General features: G+C 43.8%; 1 protein-coding gene across 1 annotated transcript in view; it reads left to right on the top strand.

The window, feature by feature from the left end:
• The window catches only part of GALNT16 (polypeptide N-acetylgalactosaminyltransferase 16), a 200,322-nt gene that overhangs the window by 116,155 nt on the left and 69,163 nt on the right, over positions 1-15,004 (top strand). Inside the window, exon 5 of the mRNA XM_075330467.1 lies at positions 13,904-13,969. Within this exon, the coding sequence (XP_075186582.1) occupies positions 13,904-13,969 (66 nt within the window). The remainder of the gene's footprint in view (positions 1-13,903; positions 13,970-15,004) is intronic.

Raw genomic sequence — 15,004 nt, 5'->3', positions numbered from 1 at the left:
TGTACGGCAGATGGGATCTATTTATGGCTCCTGTAGACTTTGAGAGTTTGAATCCTACACAGATTCCGATTGCGTAGATGGCGAGACAGGATCCATTGTCCGTCGTGTGGCTGAGCGCATCCCATGATGACAGTCTATTCCTGTCCCCAATTGTCATTCCTGCAATGCCCTCTGACAAAAATCAGGCGCCTACTTTAAAATCCTCCGACCCTGCAGTGATGAGATGAATCCTCGGCAAACTTTACATTAGTCGTTTTTTTTTTCCAGTTTGTACTCCTGTAATCCTGTTCCTATCCAATGTGATCCGGCTATGTGCTGTGTAATGGCCATGTCTGACCGCACAGGGACATGGTCTGATCATACCACAGCTCCTGGGCAGGGGAGGATACAAAAGAATATACAGACATTACAGCATGGAATCACAGCTGGTTCTTATTGTGAGGTAAAACATTTTCCTGCCTGTTTTGTAAGCAGTGTTTTACCTCAAAGAAAGAATAATTTTTAATCCCATACTGTAATGTTTAAATACTGGGGGGGGGTTTCCTCCCCGACCCAGGAGATATGGTATGATCAGACCATGCCCCTGTACGGTCAGACACGGCCATTACACAGAATATAGCAGGGGCACATTTATAAGATTATCTCAGCACAGGAAAAAAAATGTTAAATCACATCCAATTGTAGAACTTGTATTTATTCCAAGAGCTACTGAGTAAACTGAATTTTGTCGTGGCCAAACTCCTTTAAGAATCAGCAGTGGGGGGGGGGCCGCAGGGATCTGTGCTAGGACCGATTCTATTTAATCTCTTTCTTAATGATCTTGTGGATGGGATTGATAGTAAAGTGTCAGTCTTTGCTGAGGACACCAAACTATGTAGGATATTAAAAACTGACCTTGATAGTAAAATATTACAGAAAGATCTGGATAAGATGTCAGAATGGGCAGATACTTGTCAAATGAGATCTAATGTTGATAAATGTAAAGTAATGCACCTAGGACGGAGTAATCCTATAGCTGCGTACACATTAAATGGAAGTAAACTCGGGACTACAGAACAGGAGAAGGACTTGGGTATTCTCATTACAAATAAGCTGAGCAGCAGCACTCAATGTCAGGCAGCAGCTGCAAAAGCAAACAAGATTCTAGGGTGTATAAAAAGAGAGATTAGATCCCGTGATCCCAACGTATTGTTACCCCTCTATAAACCACTTGTAAGGCCACATCTGGAATATGGGGTCCAGTTTTGGGCTCCACATTTTAAAAAGGACATTCAGAAGTTAGAATCAGTTCAAAGGCGGCAACTAGACTACTACAAGGAATTGAGGCCGCCCATATGATGAGGAATGGAGGCCGCCCATATGATGAGGAATGGAGGCCGCCCATATGATGACAGGTTGGAAAAGTTAGATATGTTTAGCCTAGAAAAAAGACGTCTCAGAGGAGATCTCATTTATATGTATAAATACATGTGTGGTCAATATAAAGGACTGGCTCATGACTTATTCCTTCCAAAGACAGTACTAAGGACCAGGGGGCACTCACTGCGAGTGGAAGAAAAGCGATTCCGGCAGCTAAATAGGAAAGGGTTCTTTATAGTTAGAGCAGTCAGACTGTGGAATACCGACCACAAGAGGTAGTAATGGCAGATACTGTAACAGCTTTTAAAAAAGGGCTGGATGATTTCCTCACTACACACAACATTGTTGGTTATAAATGACTTGGTGACCAGGTGTAGAACTGGTGGAGGAAGGGGGAGCTAGATGGACCTAGGTCTTTTTTCAACCTTAGTAACTATGTAACAGCTATCAAGTTAAACAATGCAATGTTCTTTAGCCTGTATATTTCTCCTAGTGTTAGCGACAGCTTGCTATAATGCAGGGTACTATTTCATGCATAAGATCAAAAGTAAGAAAAAGACTGATGGCACATCCTACCTTTCTAATGTGAACAGGTGCAAACTGAACATGAAACATAGTAACACAAAGGAGAAAGTGCTAAGATATGTGGGACAATGAATATGGGAATATAGACATGCATTACTGCTATGAAAAACATTCAAAAATTGAGATACTTGGCACACAAAATGGCCAGTTTTATGTGAGCCCAACAGCCAGCGGCAAGGCGACTTCTTTATGTTGGGGATCTAATTATTAGACAAGTTTCAATGTATTACAGGCATATAATATATTTGGCTGAAACAACTTAAAGGGGTAATTCAACTTCACTCACTTTCGTATCGGAGATGACATCACATCTACAAATGAATACCGGGTCACGTGAGCAGCAAGTGCCGCGCACCTGTCTGATTCTAATGATGTCTTTGCTCGCCTTCCGGTGCGCCGTTGTATGTGAGACTTGGACAGAAGTGCAATGCCAGCTGCTTAGATGAGCTGGCGGACATCTGTAGACTTTGCATCACGGCCCTGCTCTCCTCCTGGTAGGTACAGAAGTGAATGGAGCTAACCTGTTTATTTTTGTCACACCAATGCAGACAGGTTTGAAAATCATTCACACAAGCATGCGGTCTCCATAGGCAAACACTGACTTTAAACATGTTGGCTAGAACCCCGTTCACATTTACAATGGTGTTACAGCAGTCTTTTTGATTGTTATGCAGTTTTTTCTGTCTGAGAACCCAGTCCCGCCCTTTAGCCATGTTTATTCAATTTCCCATATAGCCAGGTCCCTTGCTTCCCATTCACAAGCAGGTTTTAACCGCATATAGAGGTAACATTTGGTTAGGTACCCATACACACAAGCTGGTTTTAACCGCACATAGAGGTAACATTTGGTTAGGGACCCCATAAATAAGAGATTACCGTGATGTTGGTAATGGGGCAGTAATTAATTGATCAATACATTAGCTAAATATCTCTTTTTTCAAATAATCCTCAGCAGTCATGCAATGTCACATTTCAATTTTTTCAATTTTTCATATGGCTAATTGTGTTTTTCATTCCTTATGTACTATAAAGCAGTTATGCTTGTTCATATTTCTCTGAATTTGCTGTGCAGCTTTCACTTCATATATAAAGGTTTAAAGGGAACCTGTCAGGCGCAATATGCACTTAGAACCACGAGCAGTTCTGGGTGTATATTGCTAATCCCTGCCTAACCGCCCCTGTATCTAGTAGCATAGATAAAGAGATCTTTAGAAAAAATATTTGTAAAGATCCTTTATGAGATGCTAATGAGGCCAGGGACTAGTCACAAGGGAGTTAGTTCCTGCGCTCATTCCACCCTCTTAGCTTATGGCACGCCCACATGCTACTCAATGCCCATTGCCCAGCGTCATCGCTGGTGATGCGCGTACCTGTGTCCATTGTCACCACCTCTCGGATGCCGGGCTTAGGGTCAGTGCACATGATCAGAAGTCACAGCACTTCTGGTCACGCACACTATGAAGGCGGGTGTATGTGTCCCATCTTCAAAGGTCTAGTGCGCATGATGGAAAGTGACGGGGACTTTTGATCAAGTGCACTGACCCTAAGACCAGTGTCTGAGAGGTGGTGACAATGGACACAGGTACACGCGTCACCCCCGATGATGCTGGGCAATGGGCATTGAATAGCATGTTAGCACACCCCTGTGGGTGTGCTAACATGCTAAGTGGGTGGAATGAGCGCAGGAACTAATGCCCTTGTGACTAGGCCCCTTGCTCATTAGCATATCATAAAGAATCTTTACAAATACTTTTTCTAAAGATCTCTTTATCTATGCTAGTGTATACAGGGACAGTTAGGCAGGGATTAGCAATATACACCCAGAACTGCTCGTGGTCCTGGGTGCATAGGGGCCTGACAGGTTCCCTCTTGGAGCTAGTGGGTTCCATACAAAATCCAAAACAGAATCCCCAACTATTATATGTCTTTAATAGTATCGGTCTTTTTGTAAGTGCGAAAAAGACATTTTGGCCTCACATACGCTCCCGGTTGCAAGCACAACTCCTGCACCCGTTACCAATATTCCCCTAAACGTGATAAATATTATCATTGGTTACCAAAGTTGCCACAAAATGTAGAGTTCGTTCTATTTCATGATAAACTCACGAAGAAGCAGAATTAATTAATGTCTTTTTGTAAATTTACTTGAGTGCTACATTTACTACAATGGAAAAACTGCTTTACTAGATGACAGAAAATAAATGTATCACTTAGTAAATCCACTCATTTTTTTGTGCCAAAAATGTACTTTAATAGTTAGACAGACATCAAGTTATGAAATTGGACAGAAAAGTGAAATAACATACCTTAGATATGCCTAGTACACGGTGAAAAATAACATCCTACATTCTACTTATTATCCGAGGAATGGATTTCTGGCAGAACGCATGGGCTTATTCTCTTCCAATCATTAAAATATACTGGAGAGCAAAAGGGTAACAATCTTTTAACTTTTTTACTTTCAGGCTCGGTATCTCATCGTACACTACAGCTTTGAACATGCGACTACCTTCATTTTGTAGACCATCATCTTGGCTATCTCATATATAAATTTGACTTGCAATTATTTAGCATATGATTAGTTATGCAGATTGTTGTCATGTCACTGCATTGTTACTGTTTTGCTACTAAAATTGTATATTTTAATTTGTATTATTTTATTAGTATTTTGAAAATCTACCTTTTGGCTTTCAATACTGCCTGAATCTTTCTGGGCTCTCTATAAGATTGAAGCATGTCTCGATCGAAATCTGATCTCAGATCTCTTCTACACATTCCCAATGTTGGTGTATACTGTTCCCCTCACTTGGGTATGTATACAGCTTTTTCCTCAACTCTACTCACAAGTGTTTGGGTTGAGGTCTGGCAACCAATCCAGCACCTCTACTAAATTGCCATTGAACCATTTCTTCACCAATCTTGACTTATGCTTCGAGTCGTTGTCCTGCTAGAACACTATGTCGTCCTTTTCATACCCACAGTACTCGAGTGTACAAAGTAACTCATCTTGTAGGATACTCACATATAGCTCAGCATTCAGATCACCATCAATCCTGGTCAATACCCAACACCTTTGGCTGTGAAACACCCCCAAATCATCAGGCTTCTTCCACCAAATTTCACAGTTACTTCAATTTTTTGATCTGATAGCCCCTTTTTCCTGGTTTCTTCCAGACCCATTTGCACCCATCAGTGCCTAGTTTATTGACTTTTGTTTCATTGCTCCAAATCTTTAATTTCCAATCTACTACTCTCCATTTTGTTGTATTTTTTTCCAACTTGAGCCAATGCTTCTTATGACGATATTGAAGTTAAGGTTTCCTCACCTTTTTCGGGCCACCATTCCAGACATATGTAATGTGCGTCACAAAGAGCTTGCATGAACGTCTGTGATCTGAGTATTACGAAGCATTTGAGTCACTGCCACTGCCGTATTTGTCGCGCCACAACTGATAGACCTTGTGATGAGCCGACTTGTTGACTCCAATATTTTGCCTGAACGTCCACCTCTTGGCTTTTGATTTGATGGATGGACTTCATTTAGTATTCTTCCAATTGTCATGGCCTTACATGATGCAGTTTGGCAATTATCATGGCCGAAACACTGTTGTCGATGATCTGGATGATGATATTTCTCTTTTCTTGGGAAATCTTCTTCATGGCTGCTCCTCAGTTCAAAAGAGTGACTTTCACTTGGGATTCAACCTAATAACACACTAAGCTATTAGGGAATGTGAGAACAGGTTGTAATTTGTGGAATACAGAAAGAAAAGACTTTTCCATCACCAGGAGCAAAACAGTAACAATGCCATCACATTACAAGAATTTGCATAACTAATCATATAGTAAATTGTTGAAAGTCAAATTTATGTATGAGATAGCCAAGATGATTGTCTATAAAATGAAGGTAGTCTCATGTTTGAAGCTGTAGTGCATGGTGAGATATGGAGCCTGAAAATCAAAAGTTCAAAACATTGTTACTCTTTTGCTTGTCAATGTAAGTCTGATCATACATGAATCTTAATTTTATGGAAGGTCTCAAGCATGGTGGTACTAAAATTAACTAAATCAGGAACTAATAAGCAAACTTTTAATCTGGGTAACCTGAATTTTGTAGATTTTTACAATTGCGGCATGTTGTAAGAGCTGAGGAATCTATCTCAGATTTGACCATGTCACTTAATGGAATTTTAGACTCCGTAATAACTGCAAAGAGCACTAAAGCTCTTATCTCTATGATGTACAATTTGTTGTTATAAAACATCTTGGGAGACCCTATGGCTACGATAAATCCTGAATGGGAGAGGAATGTGGGATTGTTGAGGAGAGCCATTGAATTAAATACTTAATCAACCTCTTGACAGGGGATTGTGGGAAATATGTCAATTTGCCTTACATAATTCAGCTCTCAAATCATACACATGACACAGATTTAAGGATGGCTGCCATTTCCTGTTCTCCACACCTTGCCTGGAATACAAGGAATGTCCAGATGTAAGAAGACCATCTTGTAAGGAAATGATCCACTGGCCAAGCTAGAGGACCAACCCACAGATCAGATGACACCATGGATTCATCCACTGACGTCAGACCCGCCCATCAACAGCAACACGGATCTCCCCATTGGCTAGCCAATTAACTGTCCCACTAAATGGGCATATCCGAATTTGTGTACGCCCCTAGCCTATATCAGAGGCCACAGGCTTCTGTTCGGTCTGTTCAGTGCCATCTTTACTGTGATCAAGAAGAGATTTCACATCCGACTGTGTCTGGCGTGATTTCTTTACGCATGCACTTGATCCACACCAATTAGGCCAGGCAGTAGGCAACTAGTGATCTCTGGTTAAGAGTTCACCTTAACATTAATGGCGCCCCACGTTGGGCGCCATTAATGTTAGGGTGAACTCTTAATCAGAGATCACTTGTTGCCTACTTCCTGGCCTAATTGGTGTGGATCGAGTGCATCCTTGAAAAATGAGATCAGACATACAGTCGGATATTCATCTTTCCTCAACAAAAGTCGGCCCAGGCTCTGCTTTATTTCAACTGAAGCATGTCCTGATATAACCTTGGAAAGGGGCATGTCCGGATGTGTTCATTGGTCAGTGGGTTGAACAATGTGTTAATCCATGAGCTTGTTAGTGGGCTTCATCGTAGGCGGGTCTATGACGTCATTGAATGGATCCATGGTGATGGTGACAGGAGGGACGTCATCTGGTGGATCCATGCTGATGGTAGGGTCTGTGATGTCATCGGGGGCCATCTTGGGTTCCTCTGAAGACTGACTGGCTTATGTATAGAGAATTGATTTAATTGAACACACTTCTCACAGTGCTCTATGTCCAGAGGTTAATTAAGTATTTCATCTTATGGCTCTCCTCAACTGGATTAGTTACTCAGGAGGAGTGGGAGGACATTCTGGAGTCACCAGAGAAAGTATCTATAAACACGGCCCAAAGAAGATCTCAACTATTTTTTATACACAGAGCCTATAGAACTCCTAGAATATTATATACAATGGGCATTAGGTCAGATGATCGGTGTACACGGTGTGGGGAGGAAAGGGCTGATTTGTTTCATATGTATTGGTCCTGTACTCCTCTATCTGGGCTATGGGAAGATGTTGGCAATTTGATCTCAGAGGTATTTAATATCCGTAGTTCACTAGTTTCCGCGCTGTGTGTGTTGTGGTATGTGGGGGATTGGAGCTTCATCTCCTGTACAATTGGAAATGGCCAAATTTTACTTCAAACTAGAAAGACTATAGCTAGGCATTGGTTGGCAAATAATGCTCTTTCAATAGAAATGGTAGTAGGATGTCTAAACAGCACCATTCTAATGGAAAAACGGGTCTATATAAAAAGGGGTGCTACAACAAAATTTGGGAAACAGTGGGGGTAGTGGATTAAATGCTCAAGGGTAGTGTTGGATGAGCTGGCCAAAAATGTAATATTTAATACTTTTGTTTTGTTCTTTCATAGTATGTCAGATTAGAAGTATACATGATAGTTTATACACTTCATGATTATGTCGCGGGCGGAGGAGGGAACGCTGCGCTCTCCCACTGCTCGGGTCCGGCTGCTGCTGCTGCTGCTGCTCGGTGGTGGCTCGAGCGGTGGGCCGGATCCCGGGGACTCGAGCGGCGCTCCTCGCCCGTGTGTGAAAAGGGGGGTTTGATTGTGGGGATTTGATATTGTCCGTGACGCCACCCACGGTCGTGGTGAGATTGGTGACACCACCGCTGCTCTGGACGGGGATCCTGGGTGCGATGACAGGGAGCAGCCTGGATGTTAATTCTCCCCTCCGTGGGTAGGGGGTTGGTTGTCCCGGTGATGGGGTAGGGATGGATGGCAGGAGGGTTACGGGGCCTGGTGAGGTGCAGGGTCGCGGGGGCACTGCTGTGCCGCACGGCACGGTGGTACTCACTCAGCCAGTAACACACACGGAGTCTCTGATGAAACACATGGCTGGATGGACGGGTCCCACAGACGGCTGCGGTGTTTTTCCCCTGACCCCAGGTTGGTAATGTAAGTCCTTTCCTGCACCTTCCGTACGCTCCTCCTGCGCTCCGGTTTCCAGCTGGCTCCCCGGTTCAGTACCGGTGGGCCACCGCCCAGCCCCGGCTACCTACGGTTCCACCAGACTGTCTTCCCGGCTCTCGCAGACGGCCACTACCGTCTGCCTGACTGCTACACGAGGGCCCTAGGCTCCAACCTAGGCCCCAGTCTGCGTCTGCCTCTCTGCAGACTTCCTCTCTCTTCCTCTGCCTGGACTTGTCTGGGCTTGTTTCCTGCCTCAGGCCATCTAAACTCCTCGGTGGGCGTGCCCATCTGCCTGACTCTGCCCACCTGGTGTGTCTGTCTGAACCCGAGGAAGAAATCAGGTCTCACTGGGGATGACTGCTGTGAACTGCTGAGGGTGGGGGTGTGTGTGTTGTTACCTGTGGCCCCTGGCTTGTCCAGGGCGCCACAATTATCCTGTTATTTGAGTATTCAGGTGGAAAGATAACTAGAGATGAGCAGATGCTTGCATATTTGGGTTTGCATGGACTTGGAAAAAAATGTTGGTTCGGGACCTGAACTTGACCCCGGACATTGAACCCCATACATTTCAATGAGGACGAGAAGTTTTGTGCTGTAAAATGGTTGCAGTATGGAGTAGGGGGCTACAAAAGGAAGCAAAATGGGGGTAAGAGCAGGATAGTTATACATACCGTGTTTCCCAGAAGATAACAAAAGTAGTCAGACTGTTTTCTGGTCCTGCTCATTAAACTTCATGAACATTCACTGCTTCCCCCGCCCACCCTCTGTGCCAGCATTTGTGATTGGTTGAAGACTGCTATACATGCCCCCTGTGTCGGCATCCGTGATTGATTGCAGATCAGTTTGGTGTATGGTAGTGTAAAAAGAAAAACATAATTCAAAAAAAATAACGTGGGCTCTCGCCCTATCTGTGATAACCAGCTCAGGTAAAACAGATGGCTATGGGCTGCAAGCCTACGCTGTACGTGGCTAATTATCAAAAATAGAGGGGAATCCCACAGTGGTTGTTTGTTTTTTTATTATTTTGATAATTTGAAAAAACGGCGTGTGCTCCCTATTTTTTATAACCATCCAAGGTAAAGCTGACCGCAGGGGATTGCTATTATCATTGTGGGAAGAGCCATGGATATGGGCCCCTCCCAGCCTGAAAATAGTAGCCCGTAGCCACCCCAGAATTGGCGCATACATTAGATGTGCCAATTCTGTCGCTTTACCCAGCTTTATAAATAAATAAATATGAAACTAATGGAGGATGATCTGGCAGCCCAAGGTCAGGTACTGCAGTCAGTGCTGAAATCGAGAGGTCAGGACATGTGTATTTTACAGAACACTAATTGCTAATGGTTGCTGAAAACTTTGCTTTGTCCTGGACCAACTGCATGAGATCAGATGGTGGAACCGGCTGATAGGGAAAAAAGAAATCAGCAAATGAGAAATAATAGGAACGTGCAAGCACTGTCAGAGACGGCTTAAAGGGATTTTTCATTAGGACAACCGCTGTTGAAAATGAAAACTTCAGAGGGTCTAAATTCTGTAACCCTTTCAAATAACCAGGGAATATTGCTGCAGCCACACACATCCCGTGCCTACCTGAAATAACGTATTATTCCGTAAACAATCGAAACGTGTCAGTTTCTGCTCGGCGTTATAGACGCGAGTTCATAAAAGGGCAAATTAAGCGACATGAATTGGGACGGTTGTTCCCTACAGACGGCTGGCAATTGCAAGAATACAAAGCTTTCTTTCTTGTAGGCAGTGGCAAGCTAATGAATGCACAGTCATTTCTTTACAGCAGTTCTTGTAAGGCGTAGTAGTCTACCATGTGATTAATCTATGGATTAAGTGGATCTGATTTATTCTTTAAATGTATAGCAAACAAGTGCTATTTAGTAAAACTAAGATGGTGTATAAAGTGATGGAAAATTATGAATTCTTTGAGTTAAAAAAATAATAATAATCTATACCTTGTGATTAATAATGCCTGAACCACTGGCAGCATCAATCAGATCCTGGTGGTGTGACTACAGCCAGGCATGGTGTTGATCCGAAACGCGGCAGCGTAGTTTGAAAAACCGTCCAGTGACTATAGGGAAAGACCTGATTAGTCTGGGGCGGCCCCAGCTAAGTTTTCCCCATCCTGCTCCAGTTAATTGATACATCTCTACCTATGCACATAGAACTTGGCACTCAAAAGTCTGCATAGATGCAATTTATTAAGTGTAAGCAATCCAAAATATAAATGTAGATGTTTCGGTCAACATATGACCTTCATCAGATGCTGTGGATTGTGTTGTGCTACTCCCTGCTGCAGCATGTGCTACTGATGAAGGTGCTGTGTTGATCGAAACGTCTACATTTATATTTTGGATTGCTTGCACTTAATAAATGCCACTCAAAATTCTTTATAGATGCAAAGTGCTATTTACAATTATTTAAGGGATAGGATCCTTTTTTGGAATCTAACACAGGAGTGCCGTGTTCATACTCTCTAGCGATGTACACACATGGGAGCGATCTCTTAATAAAGTTATCCACAACCCTAACTCATTTCATTTTTTATTCATTATCGTACTATTATATGCCACTAAATGCATGCATGCTATAATAGTAATGTAAACCTTTTATCATGCAGACAACATCACTTGGTGTCTGCTAGCAGCAGCTCTGATGTTTACATCCATCCCCTACCTCAAGGGTCTCAAACTCAGTTGTGTTGAATGGGCCGCATATAGAAAAAAAAAATTGAGAGGGGCAGCATTCTTTGCAGGACAATGTGACATTTTTACTGATTCCATGTTTTTTTTCTGTACACCTTCTGGATTACTTTTTTGAAAATTCTTTGCTTCTTTATTATAACAAACCTGCATTTGTTTTGTTTAGTTAAGTTTATATATACTGTATATATATATAAAAAAAAGCATTTTTAATTGGCAAAAAAATAATTTTCATGCTTTATTTTGAATTTTTTTTTTACATTTTATCACCTTGTAATATTGTTTTACAATAAGCAGCATCAGATAGTAATCTCGACCAACATCTTGTAGTAATCTCCCCATGCTGTAGTAATGTCCCCCATCCGTGTGCCCTGTAGTAAGGTGCTCATCCATGTGGTATTGTGCCCAGCAGTATTGTGCCCATCCTTGTGGTATTGTGTCCATCCGTGTGCCCTGTAGTATTGTGCCAATCCTTGCGACCTGTAGTATTTAGCCCAGTAGTATTGTGCCAATCCTCGTGCCCTGTTTTATTGTGCCCAGTAGTATTGTGCTCATCCTTGTAATATTGTGCCCAGTGGTATTGTGCCCATCAGTGTGCCCTGTAATATTGTGCCCATCCTTGTGATATTGTGCCCAGTAGTATTGTGCCCATCCTTGTGCCCTGTAGTATTGTGCTCATTCTTGTGGTATTGTGCCCTTTAGTATTGTGGCCATCCTTGTGTACTGTAGTATTGTGCCCATCCTTGTGGTATTGTGCCCAGTAGTATTGTGCCCATCTGTGTGCCCTGTAGTATTGTGCCCATCCTTGTGGTAATGTGCCCAGTAGTATTGGGCTCATCCTTGTGGTATTGTGCCAGTACTTTTGTGCCCATCCTTGTAGTAGGCCCAGTACTTTTGTGCTCATCCTTGTAGTATTGTGCCTAGTAGTTTTGTGCCCATCCTTTTAATATTGTGCCCATCCTTGTAGTATTATGCCCAGTACCTTTGTGCCCATCCTTGTAGTAGTGTGACCAGTACCTTTGTGCCCTTCCTTGTAGTAGTGTGACCAGTACTTTTGTGCCCATCCTTGTAGTATTGTGTCCATCATTGTAGTAGTGTGCCCAGCAGTTTTGTGCCCATCCTTCTAGTATTGTGCCCAGTACCTTGGTGCCCATCCTTGTAGTAGTGTGCCCAGTACTTTTGTGCCCTCCTTGTAATATTGTTCCCAGTACTTTTGTGCCCATCCTTGTAATATTGCACCCAGTACGTTTGTGCCCTCCTTGTAGTAGTGTGCCCAGTACTTTTGTGCCCTCCTTGTAGTAGTGTGCCCAGTATTTTGTGCCCATTCTTATAATTTTGTGCCTAGTACCTTTGTGCCCATCCTTGTAGTAGTGTGCCAAGTACCTTTGTGCCCATTCTTATAATTTTGTGCCTAGTACCTTTGTGCCCATCCTTGTAGTAGTGTGCCCAGTACCTTTGTGCCCATCCTTGTAGTAGTGTGCCCAGTACCTTTGTGCCCATCCTTGTAGTAGTGTGCCCAGTACCTTTGTGCCCATCCTTGTAGTAATGTGCCCAGTACCTTTGTGCCCATCCTTGTAGTAGTGTGCCCAGTACCTTTGTGCCCATCCTTGTAGTAGTGTGCCCAGTACCTTTGTGCCCATCCTTGTAGCAGTGTGCCCAGTACTTTTGTGTCCATCCTTGTAGTATTGTGCCTAGTAGTTTTGTGCCCATCCTTTTAATATTGTGCCCATCCTTGTAGTATTATGCCCAGTACCTTTGTGCCCATCCTTGTAGCAGTGTGCCCAGTACTTTTGTGTCCATCCTTGTAGTATTGTGCCTAGTAGTTTTGTGCCCATCCTTTTAATATTGTGCCCATCCTTGTAGTATTATGCCCAGTACCTTTGTGCCCATCCTTGTAGTAGTGTGACCAGTACTTTTGTGCCCTCCTTGTAATATTGCACCCAGTACGTTTGTGCCCATCCTTGTAGTAGTGTGCCCAGTACCTTTGTGCCCATCCTTGTAGTAGTGTGCCCAGTACCTTTGTGCCCATCCTTGTAGTAGTGTGCCCAGTACCTTTGTGCCCATCCTTGTAGTAGTGTGCCCAGTACCTTTGTGCCCATCCTTGTAGTAGTGTGCCCAGTACCTTTGTGCCCATCCTTGTAGTAGTGTGCCCAGTACCTTTGTGCCCATCCTTGTAGTAGTGTGCCCAGTACCTTTGTGCACATCCTTGTAGTAGTGTGCCCAGTACCAACTGTTCAAATCTGAACAACGTTATCATTTCAGTGAAGAGCATGGCTGTCTGCAATCGTGCAGCCAGGCTCTGATTCATGCTGCCCGCAGTTTGAGCAGCATGGATCTAATGACAAGTTCCCATTATTAATGTTTCGCGCTTACAGGACGGCATCTCTTTGTAGCTGCTTGCTGCCCAGATCTGTTTGCAGACAAGTTGTGCATTAGATGTATCTGTAATTGAGTGTGGTTTCTGCGTGAATGGCCTGATGAGGAGAGATGAAGGCGTTCACCATGTGAAGAGGTTTCTATCTGAGCAGATGAGCATGAGTGCACTTTAGCTGAGAGGATTAGGGCTGTCAGTCTGATTAATACGATAATAAGTGAAAGCAGATTCTTCCTATGGAAACACTCTGGGGAGTTCTCTTTTATTTTTTTTTCGGCGAGTCATAATTACAACGTGCCAATTGTTTGTTTCTTCTCTTCTTTTCACAGCCGATGACTGCCAGCTCCTCACAAAGATACCCAAGGTTAAATGCTTGAGAAACAGCCGGAGAGAAGGTGCGAAATAAAAAGTATTTATGATGCATAATTATTATTGAAATTTGTATCACAGTCAATAGTGGAAATTCGCCGGCAAATTGCAGACATGGTTGTGTCCGTATGTAGCTGATTTTGCTCCTCTGCATTGCTGCCGGGCAGAAGAGCTAGGTGCCATGTGGCACAATTGAAATTAGCCCTAAAGGCCTCTTTACACACAGCGACATAGCGATGTCGTTGGTGAAAGCACCCGCCCCCGTTGTTTGTGCGTCACAAGCAAATCGCTGCCCATGGCGCACAACATCACTAGGCCCCATCACACTATACTTACCTGCCTAGCGACGTCGCTTTGGCCGGTGAACCGCCTCCTTTCTAAGGGGGCGGATCGTGCGGCGTCACAGCGACGTCACACGGCAGCCATCCAATAGAAGCGGAGGGGCGGAGAGCAGCCGCAGGAAAGTGACGCCCACCTCGTTGCCAGAGGACGCAGGTACGGTGTTGTTTGTCATTCCCGGGGTGTCACACGTAGCGATGTGTGCTGCCTCAGGAACGACCAACAACCTGCGTCCTGCACCAGCAACGACATTTGGGATTAGAACGACGTGTCAACAATCAACGATTAGGTGAGTAATTTTGTTCGTTAGCGGTCGCTCGTGCGTTTCACATGCAATGACGTCGCTAACGAGGCCGGATGTGTGTCACAAATTCCGTGACCCCCAACGACATCTCGTTAGCGATGTCGTTGCGTGTAAATCCCCCTTTACTTGTCTGTCTTGTGGTCCAGTTCTTCTTAATGGTGTTTATTAGAAATCAAACGTTCTCCGGCACTTTGCACACTGATAGCAGATTGCGGTTAGGGGTACTTCACACACAGCGAGATCGCTACTGAGATCGCTGCTGAGTCACGTTTTTTGTGACCTCATTAGCGATCTCGCTGTGTGTGACACTGAGCAGTGATCTGGCCCCTGCTGTGAGATCGCTGCTCGTTACACACAGCCCTGGTTCGTTTTTTTATTGTTGCTCTCCCGCTGATAAGCACACATCGCTGTGTGTGAC

The sequence above is a fragment of the Anomaloglossus baeobatrachus genome, chromosome 12, assembly GCF_048569485.1.
Source record: "Anomaloglossus baeobatrachus isolate aAnoBae1 chromosome 12, aAnoBae1.hap1, whole genome shotgun sequence".
NCBI lineage: Eukaryota > Metazoa > Chordata > Amphibia > Anura > Aromobatidae > Anomaloglossus > Anomaloglossus baeobatrachus.
The sequence above is the reverse complement of the archived record's forward strand: the minus strand, read 5'-3'. Positions and strand labels throughout refer to the sequence as shown.